General features: G+C 49.4%; 2 protein-coding genes across 4 annotated transcripts; both read left to right on the top strand.

Moving 5' to 3' along the window:
- Window positions 1-140: 140 nt before the first annotated feature.
- On the top strand, window positions 141-11062 carry LOC121167865 (pyrin-like). Its single transcript, XM_040997561.1, has 10 exons — window positions 141-476; window positions 2918-3637; window positions 4199-4545; window positions 4957-5052; window positions 6235-6465; window positions 6856-6878; window positions 9368-9483; window positions 9650-9682; window positions 9957-9989; window positions 10153-11062. The coding sequence occupies exons 1-10, from the start codon at window positions 200-202 to the stop codon at window positions 10701-10703; spliced, it is 2427 nt and encodes an 808-aa protein (XP_040853495.1). The 5' UTR covers window positions 141-199; the 3' UTR covers window positions 10704-11062.
- A 1690-nt stretch (window positions 11063-12752) lies between these two features.
- Window positions 12753-22114, top strand: LOC121167866 (zinc finger protein 200-like). Of its 3 annotated transcripts, none has more exons than XM_040997564.1 (5): window positions 12753-12931; window positions 13636-13962; window positions 14575-14663; window positions 14956-15082; window positions 20766-22114. In XM_040997564.1, exons 2-5 carry the CDS (start codon window positions 13716-13718, stop codon window positions 21479-21481), a joined length of 1179 nt encoding a protein of 392 aa, XP_040853498.1. In that variant the 5' UTR covers window positions 12753-12931; window positions 13636-13715; the 3' UTR covers window positions 21482-22114. The 3 variants fall into 3 exon arrangements, with proteins under 3 accessions (XP_040853498.1, XP_040853499.1, XP_040853497.1); XM_040997565.1 differs by lacking the exon at window positions 12753-12931 and adding an exon at window positions 18622-18624 and having other exon boundaries at window positions 13049-13962; XM_040997563.1 differs by lacking the exon at window positions 12753-12931 and having other exon boundaries at window positions 13049-13962.
- The last annotated feature ends 1282 nt before the right edge of the window (window positions 22115-23396 follow it).

The following is a 23396-nucleotide window of genomic DNA, read 5'->3' as shown; positions in this document are numbered from 1 at the left end:
TCTGAGTCAGAAAATAGGAGCTGGTAGTGACACACCCTGAACGGTGTCTCAGCTCTAACCATAGCATCAAGCATTTCCTGTGTCTTTTCCGTTATTTCACAAGCTGCCTCTTATTGCCTGCCCTTGGGGCTGCTGGGACAGACGGGTTATTTTCCTGCCAGGAGGCAGCTGGCTGGCTCATACTCTCCTACTCACCACCATGGCCAGGACTCTGAGTGATCACCTGCTGAACACCCTGGAGGACCTGGTGCCCTATGACCTTGAGAAGTTCAAGTTTAAGCTGCAAAACATCAGCCTGGAAAAAGAGCACTCCCGGATTCCCCGGGGCCAGCTGCAGATGGCCAGGCCAGTGGAGCTGGCCACGCTGCTGGTCACCTACTACGGGAAGGAGTACGCTGTGCGGCTGACCCTGCAGGTCCTGCGGGCCATCAACCAGCGTCTCCTGGCAGAGGAGCTCCACAGAGTGACTGGCCCGGGTAAGGGACCTGGGGCTGCCTGCTGTCCGCTGCTGGGAGGGAAGACCATCAGGCTCAGACCTCGCATTTTCCCTTAGGGGGTTAGGAGTCCTAGGATCTCCTCTACCAGCAAGCCCGTTGGCCTCTCTCTAGCGTCTGGGTCGGTCAAGCTCCCCAGGTCTTAAAACAAGGCTGGGACCGACTGCAGCTCTGGATGGGGACTTGCAGGTGTTTGGTCTGGATGCTTGCTTTAGGATTCCTTGCTTTGTGATGAACACCACAATGCAGACAAGGGAGGGGTGCAGAGAGCGCCTGCAAATCAAACACACCAACAGGACTGAGGTGTAATCAGGGCCAGCCACTGGACTCCAGCTCCACAGCCCTTTTCAGCACAACTGCCAGTGTCCGTGGAGTTCTCCAAAGGACACAGTTCCTTCTTTCCTTCCTCCTCTCTCCCTTTCTTCCATCTGCTGCTGCTGCTGCTGCTATCCTTCTGCTTGATTCTGATTTAATTACAGTGTGCTCAATAAATCTGGCTATACAGTTTGTGTTTTTAAGACATCTTGAGGTCCTGAGTGGGCCTGAGATACTTTCTTTGATGTCTGAACCTTTCTATTATTTCTAGACTTTAAGGCTCTCTCAAAAATGCGTTTCATGTATTTCTACGACACAGAACTATTTAAGCTGCAAACAAGTCTTCCACTCTTGGAATATAACTTAACATAATCTGATGGGTAGAACATTTCAGTTTTTAACATTATATATTGACACATTTTATTTGAAAATCAGAGAGACACAGGCAGGCAGACACCTTTCGTCCTCTGGTTCACTTACCAAATGCCAGCGACAGTCAGGACACGGCCAGCAGGCAACCAGGTATCAGGAGCTCGGTCTGCGCCTTCTGCTAGGCAGGCATCCGGACACATGAGCCATCATCTGCTGCCTCCCAGGGTGGGCACCAGCTAGAAACTGGAATCAGAAGTAGAGTCGGGCACCAATCCATTCCCCTGCTAGGTGATGCAGGTGTCCCAGGCAGCAGCTTCACGCTGCTCTACTTCCCATCCAGCTCCCTGCCTGTGGCCTGGGAAAAGCAGTGGAGGATGGCCCAAAGCCTTGGGACCCTGCACCTGCGTGGGAGACCTGGAAGAAGCTCCTGGCTCAGTTCTGGTCATGGTGGTCACTTGGGGAATGAACCAGCAAATGGAAAATTTGTCTCTCCTTCTCTTTGTAGATCTGCTTTTCTAATAAAAACAAACAAATGTGAAAAAGAAATAGATGATCATAAATAAACACTAAAATATTAGAGGCCTCCAGTGTCTCTCCAGTGATGGCTCAGGTTGTACTTGAATTCTTTTCTATGTAGCCTTTCCTTTCTGTTAAAGCAGTAGCCTAAAACTGTTAAAAAAAAAAAAAAGGATATTCATTCATTTTGAAAATCAGTTAGGGAGAGAGGAAGAGATCTCCTATCAGCTGACTTACCCCCACACGGTCACAAAATCAGAGCTGAACCAGCCTGAAGCCAGGCTTCACTCAGCTCATCCACAGAGGTGCTGGTGCCCAAATGCCTGGCTCACCCTCTGCTGCCCGTGTGAGGTTATTAGTAGGAGCCGGACGGGAAGTGGAGCAGCTGGGACACTAACTGGTGGCCAGGTGGGACATGGGTATAACAGATGAAGGCCTTGTCATTTATGCCACACCACTGTTTTAATATCCCTATTACATGTGCTTGTCTGACTTAAAATATCCTTCAGGGCTTGGTGTAATAACCTAGTGGCTAAAGTCCTAGCCTTGCACATGCCAGGATCTCATATGGGCGCTGGTTCTAATCCCAGCTGCTCCACTTCCCATTCAGCTCCCTGCCTGTGGCCTCGGAAAGCAGTCGAGGACGGCCCAAAATCTTGGGACCCTACCTGTGTATGGGAGACCCAGAAGAAGCTCCAGGCTCTTGGCTTCGGATCAGCTCAGCTCCAGCTTTTGAAGCCGCTTGCAGAGAGAACCAGCAGATGGAGGATCTTTGTATTTCCTTCTTTCTGTATATTTGCCTGTACAATACAAAAAATAAATAAATCTTTTTTTAAAAATTCCTTCAACTCACACAATCAAAGGGAGGAAGTACAGGGATATTTTTTGAAGCTTTAACTAAGTTTTGTAATCTTCTAATTTTTGGTGTTGATCAAACACATTAACTATTCTTTGCTTTTAAGTGAATTTGCACCAGTTTTTATTTTACATTTTTGAGTTCTGTGTAAGATCTTAGTCAAAACAAATTCTCCTTTAAAAGCCTGGAAAGTAATGTTTGCTAAAAAATCCAGTGTTTTCACCTGGCACTAACTGCTAAGGTAGCCACTGCCAAGTTCTGGAATATTCTGAGCACAAATGTCCATGCACAGTGCCTGAGGGGTCTCTCTTCCCGTGCTCCACCCCTGGTGAAGCTCATGGTCTTGCCCTGCCTGTCATTACAGAGCCTGCGGAAAGCAGTTGGGAGGGCCCTGAGGCACCATCCTCAGCAGTGAAGACAGCCTGGAACCTTAAGGTGGCAGCCGGCCCGGACAGCAAGGGGGAGCCACAGGGCGGGGACAGCACGCCCAGCCTGTTGGCCAGCCAGCCGGAGGCCGGGAGGGGGTCCCAGAAGAAGCCTCAGGGCAAACGGAGGGACCCCAAGTGCCCCAGCCTGGATGCTCAGGGCAAGCTGCTGGGCAGGAGGAGCCCCGGGCTGTGCAAGCCCTCTGGGGGTAGGCCGGCTGAGGTGAGCGCCCAGCTCCGCAGGAACGTCAGCTCAGCAGGCCGGCTGCAGGGGCACTATGGTGTGCAGCTAGCCAGGAAGGAACAGAGGAAAGCCGACTTATACTTAGATTCAGGAAAGAAGCGACCAAAAAGCCTCGAATTTACCATTTCTTCAGAAGACAAGGAAGCCTCAAAACCAGGATCTCTTCTAGCTGGGGAGGAGATCGGGGCTGGGAACACCACTCGGATGAACGCTAGGAATCCTGAACAGTCCACGGTTCCACAGCGGGGACCATTCAGGAACACACCTCCCAGTGCATTGGTGACTACAGAAGAGGAATCTACAGCACCCTGGGGGGAAAAGGGAATTGAGGGTACAGAGACCCCCGACACCCAGGGAGCAGCAGCAGAAGATGCGCTCTGCCAGGCCTCAGATCCAGACGTCCAACTCTTCTCAGGTGAGAAAGAACTCAGAATATCCAGAAAACCTCATATCCATAGCAACTGTGGCCTGTAAAGCTGTTATTCCCAATCCCTTTTCTTCCCCGTTTCTATCAGTGGGATTTCTGGGTGCCCTGGCGGCCCTCTGAATCGTGTGCAGGTTGTGGACCCTGAAGAGACACCTGCACGCACCTGCTCACAAAGCACTGAGATACTCTGTTACTTTTGGGACCCTCCTATTCCTGGTGGGTCGGTCGGTCGGTCGTTACTGTTTTCTGAAGCCGCTGTGGTCCTCTTGAGGTGGACTTGCTCACAGCTGTCATGAGGGATGGTGTGTCCTTAGCCTCAGAAATCTCCCTCCTCAGCTTTCCTTTAATGCCGCCTGAACCTGGGGCATGTGCAGTGGCCCATCTGTTCATTCAGCGCTTGGCCCCCAGGACATGTTTGCTGCTTGCTGGGCAGAAGTCTGAGGACACGCTGGACAGGGTCTAGCCAAGGATCTATGTGGTCCTGTGGCCGACAGCCCTGTTTTAAGAACATCTTGGCTTTTCCACTCATTCCACTGTCATTGTCCCCAGGGAAGCCACAGGGCAAGGCTGCATGTTCCCTCTGCCACACCCAGAAAGGAGACCCAGTTGGTGGTATCTGCAGGCACGGCGTCTGCAGCTGCCCTCTTGTTCCCGGGCACCTCAGGGCCTCCAGCAACCACTTGCACGGCTGCCTGCAACGTCAGGCCTCCCTGGCATGGAAGAACTCCCCAGAGCTGAGCTCTCAGCCGCTGCCACAGTGTCAGCGCCACATGAAGCAGGTCCAGCTGCTCTTCTGCGAGGACCACAGGGAGCCCATTTGCCTCATCTGTAGGCTGAGTCAGGAGCACCAAGGCCACCGTGTGCGCCCACTGGAGGAGGTCGCCCTGGAGTACAGGGTAGGTGTCACCACCGGAAGGCCCACCCCAGCACACATCATGGGTGCTGGACATGTTTCCTGCACCATCTCTGGGATGTTGGTACACTAGCCAGAACTCCTAGGCTGTAAATGGCCATATCACAACACAGACTGCAGCAGCCAAGGGAGAATAGGCCGGTTGTAGCTTGGAGACCCCAGGGCTGCTGGTGGTGGGAGGTCACTGTGCTTTCAGATGTGCCTGAATTCTGGGGCTCCCAGGAGGTCGCGGGGTCTCCCTTTGTCTCTATGTCCCATGGTGATGGAACCCGTGGCCCTTTCTCCTCTGCACACAATACTGCCCCCTACTGCAGCGCCCTCAGCCTTGCCGCTAGGGGTGGATGTTGCTTGTCAGCTGACAATGACAGGAGCTCAACAAGCACCCCTTTCCCAGGAGCAGATTCAGCAGCAACTGGAACGTCTGAAGCAGCTGAGACAATCTGGAGAGCAGCAGGGGTCCCAGGGAGCTGAGCAGATGGAGAGCCTCCTGGTAAGGCATTCACACCTGCAGGAGGCAGGGAGGGGCCAGTGCCAGGCAGGGCTCTGATTCAAAGAAAGTCAATGCCGTGCCACTATGCCAGCCCCACATATTTTCACAACTGTGGTTCTTCAACACCACCAACTTCAGCAAACACCTTTACCTTCTGCTGTGCAGGACAGACAGGTAAGCTGCTCCTCTTTCTTCTTGAGAAGGAGATGCCGCCGCCCTAGGGCCTGGCCTTGCTCATGCATTTCCACTGGGCTGGGCCTGTCTCCCTCGCTGGTTCCTGTTTGTACCCACTTGTACTGGGTGGCTTTTCCTTACAACTAAAATAGAGATGGTCAACTTTACAGAGAAAGAATTTGGTTAGTTTACAGATTCAGAGGTTAGAATCCAAGACCACCGACTGCATCGGTTTGGGTGACAAGGGCCTTGGGTGGTGACAATACAGCCTATGCAGGGGAAGGACCACAGAGAATCTGAGAGCTAGTGCCCCGGGGATTGGTGCCTAGGGCCAGCTGGTATGGTGCCATAAAGAACAGCGGATTGGCAGAGAACACAATTTAAATCTAAAAGGTGCGAAGCTTACACAAGTGGGGTTAGGACCTAGGGGAAGCAGATATTTAAGGTGGCACCGGGTCTAAAATGGTGGGTTCACGTTAGGCTTCGGGGCCACTGTTCAAGTGGCTCCTTACAATGCCTACATACAGCTCGTCAAGCCAGAAGCACACCTGGAGGCCATGGCCTTCCATGCAGAACCCCAGGGCATGGGCATTCTAGCACCAGCTTTCCAGGGAGGCACACACACCAGGGCTCTCAGTTTCCCGTGGGTACTGTCACAAGCATCATGGGCTTAAGCCAAAGCAATTTGCTATCTCACACTCTTAAAGTCAAGGTTGCTTGGCAGCGCTGGCTCCTGAGGGTTGTGAGAGAAGCACCTGCCCCAGTACCCGACTTACGCCAGCCCCTCTTTTCCACGTCCTGGTGTTCCACAAGGCTCTCTCTGTCCAAATTTGCCATTTGGCAAGGGCCTCAGTCGGCTCTAGGAGGTTTCAATCTAGCTTGCTTGCTGCTGTGGAACCTAAGGCTCCCATCTGCCTTCTCCAGGAGGTGGGCTTCTGGGGACCCCCAGGATACACAGGGCCCATCTCATATTACTGACTCCTACTCTCTCTCTCCTATATTCCTCAGAAACAAACTGAAATCCAGAAACAGAGAATCCGGAGCCAGGTGGAGCAGCTTTTCAAGTTTCTGGAGCGTCAAGAGCAGCTGTTTGTGGCCTGGCTGGATGAGCTGGGCCAGACCATTGGCCAGGTCCGGGAGAAATATGGCACCCAAGTGTCCTGTGACATCGCCCTTCTGGATGAGCTGACTGGGGAGCTGGAAGCCCAGCAGTGCCAGCCAGAATGGGAGCTGGTGCAGGTGAGTGTGTCAGGGCAGGGCCTCCCTGTCCCCTAGACTTGCTAGTCTGGCTCAGGTTTCCAGCACTGCCCAAGCCCTGAGGGAGGCCTGAGGGGCGGGGACCTGGATGGCCCTTGATGTCTTCCGTGCCCAGACCCTTTGGATGAGGCGTGTCTTGAGACTGGTGGTCCCTGGCATTATCCAAAACAGGTGTGAGGGCTGGGTGCAGCTTCATGGCAGGCCCCAGCAGGGCAAATGCTCAGGTGATGAGAGGCAGACTTGAGGAGCAGTGCTGCAGTGGGGGGGGGGGGGGGGGGGGGGGATTCCTGGTAAGGGCAGGAGCCAGGGGGAGCGGGCAGGGCTCGGCCTCTGAAGGCTGGTGCTGGAAAGCTTCCCTCTTTTCTCTCCTAGGGCATCGGAGTCACCTTGCACAGGTAGAGAGCTCCTGTCATGACCCTCTGGGCGCCTCCCTCCCACCTAGGAGGGAGCCGCCCCCAAACCCCAGGTCTGTGACTGCAGACACTTACCCTGCCCGCAGCTTGCCTGGATTTATGCAGAGAGGGGCTGACAAGGCAGTGAATGCCCGGCAGAGCTGCCTGTGGCCTCGGGGAAGGCAGCACTTCCCAGGAGTCTCCGTGTGAGCTGGGCCGAGCCTGGCAGAGGGGCTGGGAGCAAAGGGAGGAGGCTGCACACAGGGCTGCTTGGGGAACTATACAAAACAGATGCCCATGCAACTGCACCAAGCCAGGGGACAGTGCTGCTGGGCTGCCACACTGTTACAACGCAGGGAGGACTTGCCTGTGCCCCCTGGCTAGATGGTGATTGGGGGTGGGGGTGGGGAGTTCCCAGTGGCCAGTGCTCATCAGCCTATAGGCAGTGAGCTAGTGAGATTTTAGAGCGTTCTGATTGAGGATGGAGGAGGCAGCACAGTGCTATTTTAACCATCTTCAGGTGTGCAGGTGAGCAGCAGGAAGGACACTCAGGCTGCTGCAGATTTACCGCCTCCAACCATCTCTAGCACTCCCTCTCTTCCCAAATGCATCCCCATCAAACACCAACTCCTCACTCGCACTCCCCGCCCCCGGCAACCACTACCCAGCGCTCTGTCTCTGGAACCATGGCCACTCGGGACTTCACCCGAGTGGACCAAGGCTATGTCTGTCCTGACCGTGACTCCTTCCACCCAGCACAGTGTCCCCAGTGTTCATTCTTGTTGTATTACATGTCAGAATTTTACTTCCTTTTACAGCTGAATAACATTCTATCGCATTTTTAAATCATGTTTCTATACCACATTTTGCTTATCCATTCATCAGCTGATGGACATTAAACTGTACCTTCTGCTATTGGGAATAACATTGCTTTTAAAATGGGCATTAAATACTCGACTGGAGAGCCTGCTTTCAGTTACTTAGAATATATGTCTGCAAGTGGAACTGCTGGATCAGACTGAAGTTCTGTTAAATTTTTTGAGGAACCACTATATAGTCTCCCACCATAGCTGTATCATTTCACAAGCCCACCAGCAATGCGGAGGATTCAAGTTCTCCACATCCTTGCCATTTTTATTTCTAGTCTAGCCAATCCATAGGGTGTAATTAGAATTTTACTATGATTTGTTTTCTCACTTATTTTTATTTCAAAAGAATCAAAGACAGGGCCCAATGTGGTAGCCTAGTGACTAAGTCCTCGCCTTGCACGTCTGGGATCACATATGGGTGCCAGTTCATATCCTGGCTGCTCTACTTCCCTTTCTGCTCTCTGCTTGTAGCCTAGGAAAGTTGCAGATGGCCCAAAGCCTTGGGACCCTGCACCCACACAGGAGACCCAGAAGGGGCTCCTGGCTTTGGATTGGCTCAGCACCAACCATTGCAACTACTTGGGGAGTGAACCAGCGGAAGGAAGGTCTTTTCCTCTGTCTCTCCTTTACTCTGAAAATCTGATTTTCCAATAAAAATAAATATATATATTTTAAAAGACTTATTTTTATTACGAAGTCAGATATACAGAGTGGAGGAGAGATAGTGAGGAAGATCTTCTGTCCGATGATTCCCTCCCCAAGTGAGTGCAATGGCCGATGCTGTGCCGATCTGAAGCTAGGAGCCAGGAACTTTTTCCATGTCTCCCACATGGATGCAGGGTCCCAAGACATTGGGAAATCCTTGACTGCTTTCCCAGGCCACAAGCAGGAAGCTGGATGGGAAGTGGAGCTGCTGGGATTAGAACTGGCGCCCATATGGGATCCTGGCACATTCAAGGCGAGGACTTTAGCCGCCAGGCCCTAAATATATCTTTAAAAGAAAGAATCAGGGCCCGGCGCGGTGGCGCAAGTGGTTAAGGTCCTCGCCTTGCACACCTGGGATCCCATATGGGCGCTGGTTCTATCCTGGCTGCCCCGCTTCCCTTCCAGCTCCCTGCCTGTGGCCTGAGAAAGCAGTCGAGGACGGCCCAAAGCTTTGGGACCCTGCACCCGCGTGGGAGACCCGGGAGAGGCTCCTGGCTTCGGATCGGCATAGTATCAGCTGTTGCGCTCACTTGGGGAGTGAATCATCGGACGGAAGATCTTCCTCTCTGTCTCTCCTCTCTGTATATCTGCCTTTCCAATAAAATATAATAAAAATAAATCTTAAAAAAAAAAGAAAGAATCAGACTGAACATATAATTAACTCCATATAGATAATTCCAATAGATAATATCAATACTACTTTAAGGCCATTATTAAACTCACAGAGGTTTGGTATCTATGGTTCTTGAAACTTCTCTTGAGACGCCCATGTGTGGCCAAAGTTGAGAAGCACTGCTCAGAATCTTGAGTTCAGAGAGGCTTTTGCTTTACGCAGCTCAGGTTGCACCTTTGCTCTGGTCATGGGAACTTGGCCACCGTCTTGCTCCGATTCTGTCTGGCTAACAGTCTCGTCCTTAGGGCCAAGGCCATGACTGCTCCTGAGCCATGGGTTACTCCTCCGGAGGTGAGAGAAAAGATTCACCTGCTCTACCAGAAGTCAGAGTTTATAGAGAAGAGCATGAAGCACTTCTCAGGTAGGTGGGCTTAGGGGGAATGAGAGCTGCCTTTCACTTCATCACTGAGCTCCACACAGCGCAGAGCCCCTCGCTTTCCTGCCTCATCTCAACTCTCACGTCTCCAGCTTCCCCCTCCGTACAGAGTTTGGTGGTATAACCTGAGCTTCCCTTTCTCCCCCTTTAGAAACACTGCGTTTGGAAATGGAAACATTCAATGGTGAGTGATGGCCAGGGTTCCTGTGACACGGCACTGGTTTCAGGGATCTATTTGGTCACAGAAGACCACACATGCTGTGCAGCCCTCTGTGCCACCTTGCTGGCTGCTACCTCTCTGGACAGGCCTGGGTGCCTGGGACGAACAAGGCTGTCCCAGTTACAAGCTGCAGGGTCCTCACAGAGGTATTCTTGTCTCTCTGTGCTGTGGGGGAGTGTCACTCAGCTCCCTGGACAGCAGGCCTCAGGACCTTCCCCCTGTTCTTTTTCTCCTCTAGTTCCAGAACTGATTGGTGCACAGGCATATGCTGGTAAGTGCCCCAATAAAGGCAAACAAGCTTGGTCTGCTGCACCCCTGAGTGTCCCCCACCACATTCTGGAACAGTGGTCCTGCCCCTGTGTCCTGGGGGTAGGAAAAACCTTGGGGTCATGCTGCTGGTGCACCCCAGCTTGTTTTCCTAACTTCCTCTGCAGTTAATATCATCCTGGATACAAAAACCTCACACCCCAACCTCATCTTCTCTGACAATTTGAAGAGCATGAGACTTGGAAACAAGTGGGACCAACTTCCAGAAGGCTCAGAGAGATTTGACAGCTGCATCATTGCTCTGGGCACCCCCAGCTTCCTCTCCGGCCGCCATTACTGGGAAGTGGAGGTCAGAGACAAGACAACATGGATGCTGGGGGTCTGCAAGGCATCCGTGAGCCGGAAGGGGAGCATGACTTTGTCACCTGAGAATGGCTACTGGGTGATGATGATGAAGCAGAATGAGTACCAGGTGTCTTCCTTCCCGCCGACCCGCCTGAAGATGAGGGAGCCGCCGAGGCGCGTGGGCATCTTCCTAGACTACATGACCAGAAACATCTCCTTCTACAACGTGACAGCCAGATCCCACATATACACGTTCACCAGTTTCTCTTCTTCTGGCCCCCTTCAGGCTATCTTCAGCCCCGGGGGACACGATGGGGGGAAGAACACAGGCCCTCTGACCATCTGTCCAGCGAATGGTCAGCGGCCTCACTGAGCGCCCCACCCGCGTGGCTCCCACCCGCGTGGCTCCGGGCTCTCGGCCTGGGTCATGGTTCATCCACCCACCAGTCCTCACCAGACACTACCTGGTGCTAGCTGACAGATGAAACATAATGAAACCAAAAAGCTTACCAGATTGTAGCAGAGGTCAGCAACTACTTGCCAATCAAGGATGAAAGTAGCACAGGTGCTGCAATGTGAAGTAGACTTCAGAGAAAGAAGTGCATGGCTATTGCGTGATAACCCCCCCACTGAATCTGCACTCCCAGATGCTCCTCGGGCCAAACATTCCGCCCTTGCTTTCCCTCGGAACTGTAGGCCAATGGTGTGTCCACATTCTTCTCTAACCACTTTGAAAATGTGGAGGGCCCAGTGGTGTGGCTTAGTGGCTAAAGTCCTTGCCCTCCTGAACGCGCCAGGATCCCTTCTGGGCGCCAGTTCTAATCCCGGCAGCACCTCTTCCCATCCAGCTCCCTGCTTGTGGCCTGAGAAAGCAGTCGAGGACGGCCCAAAGCCTTGGGACCCTGCACCCGTGTGGGAGATCTGGAGGAAGTTCCTGGCTCTTGGCTTTGGATCGGCGTAGCACCGGCCATTGCACTCACTTGGGGAATGAATCATCGGATGGAAGATCTTCCTCTCTGTCTCTCCTCCTCTCTGTATATCCGCCTTTTCAATAAAAACAAATCTTTAAGAAAAAAAATTTTAGTACTCTTTTCGTGCCGTACGATTGTTATGTTCTTTGTACCATTCGTCTTAAACCACGTTTCAGCAAGTCAGCTATGGTTTCGCTTTATACACATCCATGTTCGAATGTGTATGAAGGCGAAAGGCGATCTCTGCCCACAGGTTTTCCTAAGCCTCACTGACAGAGGAGTTAGACTGGGTAGTAGTAGTTAGGGTATTCTGGGTCCCTGAGTCATTTTTTCCCTCAAATATAAAGGTATTTTCCCCACATTCTTGGATTAACCAGAACAAGTATTTTAGTGCAGAACTCGCTTCCCCAAGAGACAAGGGCGACTTAACATACCAATTCCTCACATGAAGTGTCAGCCCATGGCCAAGGGGGAGGGCCTAAGACTGATCTCTTTTTAAAAAGGGACCAAGGAAGTTGGGTGGTGACACTTTTCTGGGCCTTTTGTCCCAGGGCCAGGTATTACAGAAACCAGGAATTCTCCTTTGTTCATGGAGAAATATCTTTGACATGAATCTTTAAAGGATTCTATCTCCACCGTTAACTTGGGTTTTTTTCCCTTCTTCCTCCTGCCATAGTGGCAGGAGGCACGGGTTCTGTAGCCTCCTCTCGTCACTAGGACAGGAGCCTCCTTCCTCAGCTTTTCTTTCCTGCGAGACAAGAATTGAGGTTGCTGCTGTACTCAGGGTCGAAACCCTACAACATCATCAGCTTCTCGCTGGAAAAATGAACCCACTACGGAAACAACGTTCCAAGTCCGAGTTCAGCTTCCAGCAGCCTGAACTGCAGCGCAAGCATGGAGACCTCCCGAGAGGCACAGCGACGATTCTTGAGGGATGAAGATGACAGGTCCAGACCGCAAACTGGCGAGACGGGGAAGGAGACTCTGCTCTGAACCAGGCCATGACCACCCGTTGGTCAACGTCGCCTTCGCTGTCCCATCTGCCAGCGTGCTCCCGAAGAAACCTCAGCGCCCAACATCGCCCTTCCGGTCCCGCGACGCGCCACTTCCTGTGGCGGATCAGGCCGGCCCCGCCGCTCCCTGGGTAGCTTGGAGTCGGACTACATTTCCCAGAAGGGTCCGCGGCTGAGCCGGCCGCCCCTGCAGCGGTGCCAGCCCGATCCAGAGGACCGGAGCCAGCCTCCTGCTCGCAGGGTCTGAGGTGGAGCGGCAGAAAGAGCGGATGCTGCCTGACTGATCTCCCCGGTCCCTGAGAGCGCCGCGGACTGGCCTCGAAACTCGCTCTTTCCAACGCAGACGGTCGCTCCGAGTGGGGAGACCATGCCTTAGGACCGGAAACGAGGCCTGACGTCACAGTGCCGGAGGCACCTCGCCTCCCAGTAGACACCACGTCCCCGCCGCCCTCTCGAGTGACGGCGGCTCGCACCCATGGTGGCCGACGGCCTGAGAGAACTCTCCGAAAGGCGAGGCCAGGGTTCGGTCACTCGCGCCAAGTGTCCCGGTGTTTCCCCGAGCCTGGGTCCCTGAGTCGGTCCCAGCGAGCGCCCCTTGGGTCGCAGAGCCCAAAGAGGTGAGGGATTCCGCGAGGGCGGGAACAGATCGCGATCTGTCGCTAGGGGAGCCGAGTAGAATCGGGGCACCTGGGTGCGCGCCCCAGGTAGCACCGACGGCTCTGCTTTGCGGTAAAAATGGCCCTTGGCCCTTAAGATAAAACGCAGGGTACGCCTGACCCAGTGGGTCCAGAAGGATGTCCTCTTGCGCTCTCAAAAAGGCTTTGACACTGGAGAGAAGTCAGCAGCCCCTGTATGGACAACTCTTGCCGTCTTTACATTACCTTGTAGAGTCATCAGCTGTCCCTACGAAGGGCACTTGAGACAGCTCCGATCCCGGGGTAGAAGAATGGCCAGATGCAGCAGTCAGTCTGCTTTTAAGTAGCTTGTCCTCGATATTTGTGCCCCTGAATCCTGTCATCCAGCCTGTTGCGCTTTTTGCAAACGTGAATGTAACGCTCTTCCCGATTGGTTTTGCGCTTCGGGTTTCCTCTGAAGATGGTCCTTAGCCTCCTGCTCAGCCATCTTTGCTCCCTTCCTTGGCCACTGAGTTTTGGTTTGCATCGTATCCTATTGAGGACCATCCTGGTTCAGTTGTGTCTCCACCCCGTCCCGGTCTCTTCCTTTCCTGATTTAGGACCATTTGTGGCCTTACTGCCCTAATCACATGTGCATTCCTGCTCTCCCTGGCTTTGTGGGTGATCCGTGGTTTCTCTGTCTGCAGCTTGGCTCTGGCAGATTTCCCTCTTTAAGAGTTGGCTGTGGAACCCCAGAAACGAGTGTGGTCTGTGGTCGCAAGGCACAATGGCTGCAAAAGTGGCTCCTATGCCCCCCAAATCAAAGCAGTCCTTTATATTGCAAGTTCCTACCAACTCCAAGCTGGGCCAAGACCTCCATCGAGATACCACGAGTGGGCCCAAGAGCATCCACCAGCTAGTGCTGGAGCACTTCCTTACCTTCTTGCCCAAGCCAAGTGTGGCCCAGCCCAGTCAGAAAGCTGTGGAGACCTTGGTTATCCTGAAGGATGTGAGCGCAAGCCTTCAGAGAAGAGGTGAGAAGCGTGTGTTTGTTGCACTGGCAGAGAAGGGGTTGGTGCCAGGATCTGAGATAGGCTTTTGTGGCAGTAAATAATTCGAGTTCAAATGATAGATTTTAGAGGGGGAGTTCTTTGTTCCGTTGAGCCATTGGGAAGAGGAAAATTTTCTTCCTGAGCTCCAGCCTGAGTGATTGGCTGGGTGTGTGTAAGGTTAAACACTGGGCGTCTTTCTGTAGTGCTGGTTTTACCCAAACATTTTAGAAGTTATATTGTTTTAGGAAAAGGAAATCAGATTATCAAGTTGCATTCAGTTTATGTGGGAATTTAGAAATTTCATATTTGCTCTAAACATCTTCACACTTGGTCTTTCCTAAAGCTCTGTTTTGGTAGCTCTCTGGGAAATTTTGCTTAAAAAAAATTTTTTTTTTCAGTAGCGAGGAGAAAGCTCATATAGATTCCAGGCCCTCAGGTTTATGGCGTGAACTCTGCAAGGGCTTGTAGGGAAAGCACAGGCTGCTCTCTGAGTTGCTGGTGCAGGAGCGAGGGCGGCCTGGCCTCAAGGCGCAGGCAGAGGCTCTGTTAGCATCACAGAGTTTCTCAATAACTAACAGCTTCCTCTCTTCCCAGTGCGTTCTCGACCCTTAGTGAAGCTTCTGCCCAGAGGAGTCGCACAGAAACAAGAGACTCTGTCTCTGTGTTTGAAAGCTGACCCGGAGGTGGGTTCGGTTTTCCCATTCACTGAGTGCACCACCCTCTCTGCTCCTGCAGCCTTCCCTGCTTGGCCAATCCATGTACACAAGCACATTCCTAGGAGTTGCCTCTTTGGGAATTTTTCTTCTGCTTTTCCCCTGGCTTTTCTCATCCTGGCTGTATTATCTATACCATACCTGGGTGGGATTAATAGGTTCCTTTCACTGTCTTTTCATCTTTGTGTCTTGGTCTTTCTTATCAGCAGAACTGTCAGAGAACTTCATTTATTAAGAGGAAAGGGACCTCTTGTTCTTCCAGGAACTGGTACTCTTTGAGGATTTGAATATATTTCACTCCCAAGAAGAATGTGTAAGCCTGGATCCTGCTCAGCACTCCACGTCAGAGAAGGAAGAGAATAGTAATGTTGGGGAGATGGTGTTACTAGGTAAGAAATCAAGTCCTTTGTGTTTTAGTTCTGTGTTATGAAGAGCACGTGCTTGGTCCCTTGGGCTTTTGAGGCACAGTTCACAGGGTGAAGCACCTGTGCACATTTGCATTATCCCATGTGGCAGAACCTCGGCAGCACTCCGGCTCTAAGTGGCTTTTTGTCCTTGTATGTTGGAGGTAGCAGAGGGAGTAGAGATAGAGGACCATTTTTAAGGGAAGTGATGGGTACCACAATAACCAGAGAAGGGCGGGGTTTGCCTCCAACCAAACTCTGAAAGGATGGCAGCATTCTGGCGGGCCCCTCAGGCTGTGAAACCACATGCTGCACCAATGAGGGGCACAGACCCTTATCCCCCCACCAAATAGGGGCCGAGGCGACCCATGTTTTGGCTTCCGTGTCAAGGAGAGTTTAAAAAGCCCCTTCCCCGTCTCTTCTGCGCTCTTCTTCCTCTGCAGCCCACGCCTTCCTGTCTGTCCTTTCTGCTGCATGGGGAAGGGAAGCCCGTGACCGTGGTTCCCTGAAATAAAGGCCATCTAAATTCTTTTCACATATGTGGCTGAGTTATTCTTTTCCTGGTGGTTGGCAAATCTAACATTTTGGCGAGCTGCAAATGTAACAACCTCTAGGCAGATTAAAGAGGCTGCTGTAGGGCAGTTTCTCTGTGACACTGAGGAGGTTTGTCAATTATTATTATTTGTTTTTTAAGATTATTTTTATTGTAAAGGCAGATGTACAGAGAGGAGGAGAGACAGAGACGAAGATCTTCCATCCAGTGGTTGATCCCCCCAAGTGGCCACAACTCCTGGAGCTGAGCCAATCCAAAGAGTGCAGGGTCCCAAAGCTTTGGACCGTCCTTGACTGCTTTCCCAGACCACAGGCAGGGACCTGGATGGGAAGTGGGGCTGCTGGGATTAGAACCAGCGTCCATATGGGATCCTGGCGTGTTCAAGGCAAGGATTTTAAGCACTACGCTATCGCACCGGGCCCAGGTTTGTCAGTTATTATTGATAAGTAGGTCAAATAAGTTTGTTCTTGGGCCCGGCGCGGTGGCGCAAGTGGTTAAGGTCCTCGCCTAGCACGCCCGGGATCCCATATGGGCGCCGGTTCTAATCCCGGCAGCCCCGCTTCCCTTCCAGCTCCCTGCCTGTGGCCCGGGAAAGCAGTCGAGGACGGCCCAAGGCTTTGGGACCCTGCACCTGCGTGGGAGACCCGGAGGAGGCTCCTGGCTTCGGATCGGCATAGTATCGGCCCGTTGCGCTCACTTGGGGAGTGAATCATCGGATGGAAGATCTTCCTCTCTGTCTCTCCTCTCTGTATATCTGCCTTTCCAAAGAGAAAATAATAAAAATAAATCTTAAAAAAAAAAAAAATAAGTTTGTTCTTGAATGGCAAGCATTTATAGAAATTCACTGACAAATCTTAAGACAGCCAGGAGGCAGAATGGCTCTGGACCATGACTGTAAACTCTCACACTAGATTCCCCTGCTCCAAATCCTTGCTCTGCTACTTAGAACTGTGTGACCTTCAGCAAATTTCCTAACTTCTTTTTTTTTTTTTTTTTTAAAAGATTTATTTTTATTATTTTCTCATTGGAAAGGCGGATATACAGAGAGGAGAGACAGAGAGGAAGATCTTCCATCCGATGATTCACTCCCCAAGTGAGCGCAACGGGCCGATACTATGCCGATCCGAAGCCAGGAGCCTCCTCCGGGCCTCCCACGCAGGTGCAGGGTCCCAAAGCCTTGGGCCGTCCTCGACTGCTTTCCCGGGCCACAGGCAGGGAGCTGGAAGGGAAGCGGGGCTGCCGGGATTAGAACCGGCGCCCATATGGGATCCCGGGCGTGCTAGGCGAGGACCTTAACCACTTGCGCCACCGCGCCGGGCCCATTTCCTAACTTCTTTTTGTCCCACCTTTTCATCTGTAAAGTAATGATAACTTTAAATTTTTCAAAAAAATATTTATTTTTATTGCAAAGTCAGATATACAGAGAGGAGAGACAGAGAGAAAGATCTTCCATGTGATGATTCACTCCCCAAGTGAGCACAATGACCAGTGCTATGCCTATCTGAAGCCAGAAGCCAGGAGCTTCCTCCGGGTCTCCCACATGGGTGTAGGGTCCCAAAGCTTTGGGCCGTCCTCGACTGCTTTCCCAGGCCACAGGCAGGGAGCTGAATGGGAAGTGGATCTGCCGGGATTAGAACCGGCTCCCATATGGGATCCCATTGTGTGTTCAAGGCAAGGACTTTAACCACTAGGATCACTGCACCGGGCCCACTAATTTTAAATTTTTAAGAAATTTGTATAAAGAAAACAAATTTCATTTCATATATACAATTGGAAGTACATGATACTTCCCACCCTTCCTCCCTCTTCCTTTCTTTTCTTTTAATTTTCTGCAATACTAATAATCATTTTATACTCACAGTAATATTTTAAGCAATGCATGAAGTAACAAATGCATACCAAATACTTGGACTATTGTCTAACACATCAGTATTCAGTAATTATTAGAAATTACTTTCATTAGAGTTAGGCTATACAGTCACCTATAGAAGAGTATTTCTAAAAGTTTGTGAAAGGCAGATTTAAAGGTAAGCAAATTTCTTTTGGTACCAAAAAAACCAAAAAATATACCCAAGCTTTTTTTTTCCCCATAACATGTATTTTCAAAGGAATTTTTGGTGATCTGTATCTACAATTTGAGAATTATTTTGGGTCAAAGGAAACTTATTGGTTAATTGCATTTTTCCATGAGCTTTTTTGAAGTTCCTCTGTACTAGGTTGGAGTCACATGCATTGAACATGAAATGAATGGGGAGGGAGGTCACTCAGAGTTAGTCTTATAACCAGTAAAAATACTACTTCAAAGGACATCCAGGCGTGAGCATATGAGCCAAACAGTGGGTTCAGAAATAGTATGCTCCCATTTTCTGTTTGTCTTCCGTTCGAGATTTGGTTGGGGGCAAACTCCGCCCTTCTCCGGTTATCATGGCAGCCATCAGAGGTGATTCAACTTTTTTCTAGAAAATGCACTATTACCCTCGAAGCTTGTGTGCTCACGAATGTCCTTCCTGAGCAGCTAAGGCTTTTTGCTTTGTCTGCAGGGCTGTGTGGGGCTGTTTACCTCTGAGCCAAAGTTGGACAGGCCTGGGGAGTGGCCTGGGACCACAGCACTGCACTGTGCCTGTGGAACTCCTAGCTCTATTATACTGTATTTTCAGAGTTACTGGTATATAATGAGCCTCATTAACTTCCCTTAATTTGCTCTTTGTAGTGGTTTTCTTTATTTTAGAGAAAAGTGTGAAAGGATCAGATTTGTTTCACTGGGCTTTCCTGGGTCTTGGCTAAAGCTAGTATTTATTTTGAGTGACTGCTTGGTGCGTATATCGCCCGTGCAGGAGTGTTTTGGACTTGCATCTTGGGCGCAGTAAACACAATCCTTGTGCTTACTTTGCTCATATCTGAAGCAGATTACTTTATTATTTAGCATTTCAATATGCTACTTGTCTTTCTCTTTAGGTAGGGGTGGATTCAGCAGGTGATAAGAGTATGAATTATTCTTCTTCGCTGACTCTAATCTTGCCTGTAAGATGAGTCAGTCACGTAAAACAGTGGGAAAGTGGTCTAGATACAAAAACTGTCACAAAGTTGAGATAGATTGGGATCTGGAGCAGTTTGAAAATAGATTTGATTTTAAATGAGATTAACTCCATGACAGAAAATGAGATGAGATTTTCCTCTGAGTCTCTGAAATCATGGCTGGAACCCCACAGATATATTATAGGTGGGCAGTGACTTCATGCTGACAAGGATCAAAGGTTGAGCCTTCACATAAGGGAACAGAGCAGGTGTGTCTCAGCCCACATCAAAATAAGGACAAAGGTAGAAACTATAAACATTCTCAGTAAGCTAGTTTCTATTTTATTTGCTCTAATGGTTGAGCCTATGCCTGTTCCAGAGTGTGGAAGGAACTGAGTACTTACACAATGCAATAGATACTTAGTAGATTCTAAAATATGGAAATAATCCATTAGGATCCACCACAATGCAATATGTCTAAAAAGAAAATTCAAAAATATAAATCCTTTAAGCTGGAATTTTCAAAACTCTTAACTTTCAGTTAGAGGAAGAAAATATAAATTAAGTTGGCATAATTTTTCTAGAGAATACTATACATCAGAATCCAGGGTATAACTTAAGTGATGCTTAAAGGGAAATTCGGTAGCTATAAACATGTATTAGGTTAAGCTTTCACTCGGGATTAGCAAGACAGTAGAGTAAGTGAAAAGTGAAAACTGAAAGAAGATGCTGATAAAATTGTAAATTAGTGAGTTAAAGGTTTTTTAAAGAACATGGAAATCTAAAAAGTATTAAAAATATATAAATGTAGATAAACCAGTTACCTTAGTCGATTGAAATTATTAAAAAAAAAAAAGACAAAACAAGAAAAAGTACCAGCCTAAGAGTTTCACTGAAAACATTTCCAACATTTGAAAATGTAGATCATGGGCCTGGTGCGATGGCACAGTGGTTAAGGTCCTCGCCTTGCACGCCCGGGATCCCATATGGGAGCCGGTTCTAATCCCGGCAGCTCGCTTCCCATCCAGCTCTCTGCCTGTGGCCCGGGAAAGCAGTCGAGGACGGCCCAAAGCCTTGGGATCCTGCACCCACGTGGGAGACCCGGAAGAGGCTCCTGGCTTCGGATCGGCATAGCATCGGCCCGTTGCACTCACTTGGGGAGTGAATCATCACATGGAAGATCTTCCTCTCTCTTTCTCCTCCTCTCTGTATATCCACCTTTCCAATAAAAATAAATAAATATTTTTTAAAAAAAATATCTTCCTTTCTAACTTTCCTTCTCTCTATATATATCTGACTTTACAATAAAAATAAATCTTTTTAAAAAGTTAATTAAGAAGATATCTTTTTTTTTTATTGGAAAGGTGGATATACAGAGAGGAGAGATAGAGAGGAAGATCTTCCATCTGATGATTCACTCCCTAAGTGAGTGCAACAGCCGGCACCCACATGGGATCCCGGGCGTGCAAGGCGAGGACCTTAACCACTGCGCCACCGCGCCGGGCCCTTAAGAAGATATCTTTCAACTGCTAAATCCAGCAGAGATTCACATTGCCACTTACGGTGTAGTTGAACCCTTTATTTTCATCTTATTGGTTCCAGTTATTTGTTATTTTTTAAAGTTTTTTTTATTTTTCTTGAAAGATCTAGAGACAGAGAGGAGATATTCCATCTGCTGGTTCACTCCCCAAATGGTTGCAGTGACTCAAGCTGAGCCTGTCCAAAACTGAAAGCCAAGAGCTTCTTCTGGGTCTCCCAGGCAGGTGCAGGGTCCCAAGGCCTTGGGCTGTCCTCGACTGCTTTCCTGCGCCACAGGCAGGGAGCTGGATGGGAAATGGGGAAGCTGGGACAGAAACTGGCACCCGTATATATGGATATATATATATCCACACTCATGCTAGTCAAGGATTAGGCAACTGTGCCAGGCCCATAATTCTTTTTAATAGCAAAATAATAAGAAAGGCAAAGGAATATAAATGGCCATTATCTGCCAGCTGTCACATTTCTGATTGAAAAGTTACATGAGAAATTAACTTGTCTTTCCTGTCTTATGTTGATACATTCCTCAGAAGTTACTGAGTTATCTCTCTCCTTCCTCAGTGGATGACAGTAGCCCTGAAGGTGAAGATCTTCAGAAGGAACCTGCAGAGAAGCAGCAGTGTGAAGAGTCTGGGGATTATGATGAAATAGATTGTTCTTTCGTCTCTAAGCAACCTCTAGATTGCTGTGAGGAAAGAACACTAAATACATTCATTCCACAGAGAAGGAAAGTGAGAAATCTTTTAGTTACTATTGAGAATGATACTCCACCAGAAGAACTCTCAAAATATGTGGATGTCAGTATTACTGCCCTGACTCAAAACCGCAAAACAAGGAGATGGTACACCTGTCCGCTGTGTGGGAGACAGTTTAATGAAAGTTCCTACCTTATTTCCCATCGGAGGACTCACACTGGAGAAAAACCTTATGACTGTAGCCACTGTGGGAAGAGCTTCAATCATAAAACAAACCTCAATAAACACGAGCGAATCCACACAGGGGAAAAACCGTATTCCTGTTCTCAGTGTGGGAAAAACTTTCGTCAGAATTCTCATCGGAGTCGCCATGAGGGAATCCACATAAGGGAGAAGATACTTAAGTGTCCAGAGTGCAGGAAAACCTTCCCCAAGAATGAAGAATTGCTGCTTCATCTACAGAGTCACAAGGCTCAGAAGCCATATGGTCGCAAAAAATGTGGGAGAAGATTCAGTCGGCTGTCAAACTGTACCCGACATGAGAGAACCTCCCCCACATGCAAGGCCAGGAAGCAGAAATGAGATCAAGAACGGGCCGACTGTTCCACCTGAGCCTGACAAGCATAAGCAGTTCTGGATTCGCCAGCTGCCAAAATGCGATACCGATACTGGAAAGCCTCATTGTAGCCAAAATTGGATAAATCCCCATCTTGGCTAAACTTCAGATTGTTGGGGAATTCGCAGGGAAGGAAACATCCTCAAGGGCTGTACCTCAGCATCAAGGCTTTGGGCTAAGCTTTCTTTCATGAAATTGTGCACATTGCATTGATTACAGATCCCCCTCCCAAGAAAGACTTCAAATGTTTCTCAAGGCTGCTAAGCTGTGTGTGAACAGAGTAACCTGTGTCTGTTCGAAGTATTGCCAGTCTTTTGTCACGGGGGAATTCACACAAAAAGAGAATGCAGAGGTCCTTGTCTGGAACTGTATTCCCCTGAAAGAACAAAACTACTGATTTGTAAGCTAGCAGCTTTTAGTAATGATTCATACAACCTCAGAACACCCTGTGAAGGCTTGGGTATTGAAAGGAGTTGTTTACTTAGAATATCAGAAAACTACGGCAGTTCAGTGTCAGAGGTCTCGTGTGTATGTAGTCTAAACTTAACATTTGCAGTTTGTGGTGAAAACTATTTTACAGAAATGCTTTCATAACATAATTGAAGTGTCTGTTGTGAGTTCTCTGTTACCCCTCAATAACTGTCTCTTGCCCAAAGAGGCTTGATGTGCCTGGATCTGGCAGTCTGGGATTCAGCCCCGCTCCTGACAAAACTTTTCAGATTCTTGTCGCTCTACTGAGGCAATGTCTTATCTGCTAAGAAGGAAACCCCGACAGCCTGAAGAGAAGTGATAGATCTGGAGGCAGGAAGACCTTAGCTAGGGCCGGGGCAGGTTAGGAACCTCACGACTTCATCATGTATCCCAGCTGCACAGCCGTCAGACCCTCGGCAGTGGGTGATCTACCTCGCACGAGTCCTGAGTGCGTAGCTTCCATTCCCCGCAGGGTACAGATTGCAGGTGTCTCCAGGGAGCAGATGCTCGCCATCTTTGACCTGCTGATGTCCAAGCTCCTATTCCCCGCATAGAAACCAGGCCGCCAGTGCCTTCACAGGACCAGTCCTGTGCCGTGACCAGGAACTAGTGGTTAGTTTTGGTTGTTTTAGGTTTCTGGGTATTTTCATTGCAATGCGTTTGTCCTATAAATTACTTGGGAAAATTTGTGAAGTTTACAGATTTTGTTTTTGAACCATAAACATTCTACTTTATATCTAAGTAAATTTTTCTAATTTTCACATTTTATATTGTTTTTTTCATTGTAATCATTTTTCCATCATGCTTTTCCTGCTTGGGGTTTTGTTTTTACATGGGACATTACTTATTTTTTTAATGTGTCAGTATTTTTAATGTTATATACATCAAATTGTAGCAAGGCAACAGACATAAGAATGCCGTTGTCATGATCAGCATTGAACTACAGTCAACCGAGTGTAGGGAGTGTTACTTTTTAATTGGTATCACCAGCCGCCTCACTGAATGCTCTTAAATTTTCATCAGTTTCTCATTTAGTTGTGAAATCACACCATATACAAATACTAGGTTTTTGGGTTTTTGTTCTCCCTTTCTGCCTATAGGTCAATTTTTTTTTTCTTTTCTGCTCTTGTGCTTTGCCGTTTTGATACAGAGTATCCTAAAAGGACATGCTATAACATAATTCAGCCCTGAATCATAATTGGAAAACCATAACAAAACATGGTGGGCATGTAGCTCAAAGGTAAGTACCACTTGAGACATTTGCAGCTCCTGTTGCAGTGCCACTTCTGCTTCTAGTCTGGCTTCTGCCAGCATGCCACTGGGAAGCAGCAGGTGGTGGCTGAAGCAACTGAGTGCCCGCCACCATGTGGAAGACCTGGGTAGAGTTCTGGCCTCAGCCTGGCCCGGCCC

The sequence above is a fragment of the Ochotona curzoniae genome, unplaced genomic scaffold (genome assembly GCF_017591425.1).
Source record: "Ochotona curzoniae isolate NIBS_2020 unplaced genomic scaffold, NIBS_Ocur_1.0 patch433, whole genome shotgun sequence".
NCBI lineage: Eukaryota > Metazoa > Chordata > Mammalia > Lagomorpha > Ochotonidae > Ochotona > Ochotona curzoniae.
Note: the sequence above shows the minus strand (reverse complement) of the source record. Positions and strands in the feature narration are given on the sequence as shown.

Coding starts and splice junctions, on each gene's coding strand:
- LOC121167865 (XM_040997561.1), top strand. CDS start 200: ATGGCCAGGACTCTGAGTGATCACCTGCTGAACACCCTGGAGGACCTG. Junction 6,879..9,367: donor ATCGGAGTCACCTTGCACAG/GTAGAGAGCTCC, acceptor TCTCGTCCTTAG/GGCCAAGGCCATGACTGCTC. Junction 9,990..10,152: donor TGGTGCACAGGCATATGCTG/GTAAGTGCCCCA, acceptor CTTCCTCTGCAG/TTAATATCATCCTGGATACA.
- LOC121167866 (XM_040997565.1), top strand. CDS start 13,716: ATGGCTGCAAAAGTGGCTCCTATGCCCCCCAAATCAAAGCAGTCCTTT. Junction 13,963..14,574: donor CGCAAGCCTTCAGAGAAGAG/GTGAGAAGCGTG, acceptor CTCTCTTCCCAG/TGCGTTCTCGACCCTTAGTG. Junction 14,664..14,955: donor GTTTGAAAGCTGACCCGGAG/GTGGGTTCGGTT, acceptor TTGTTCTTCCAG/GAACTGGTACTCTTTGAGGA.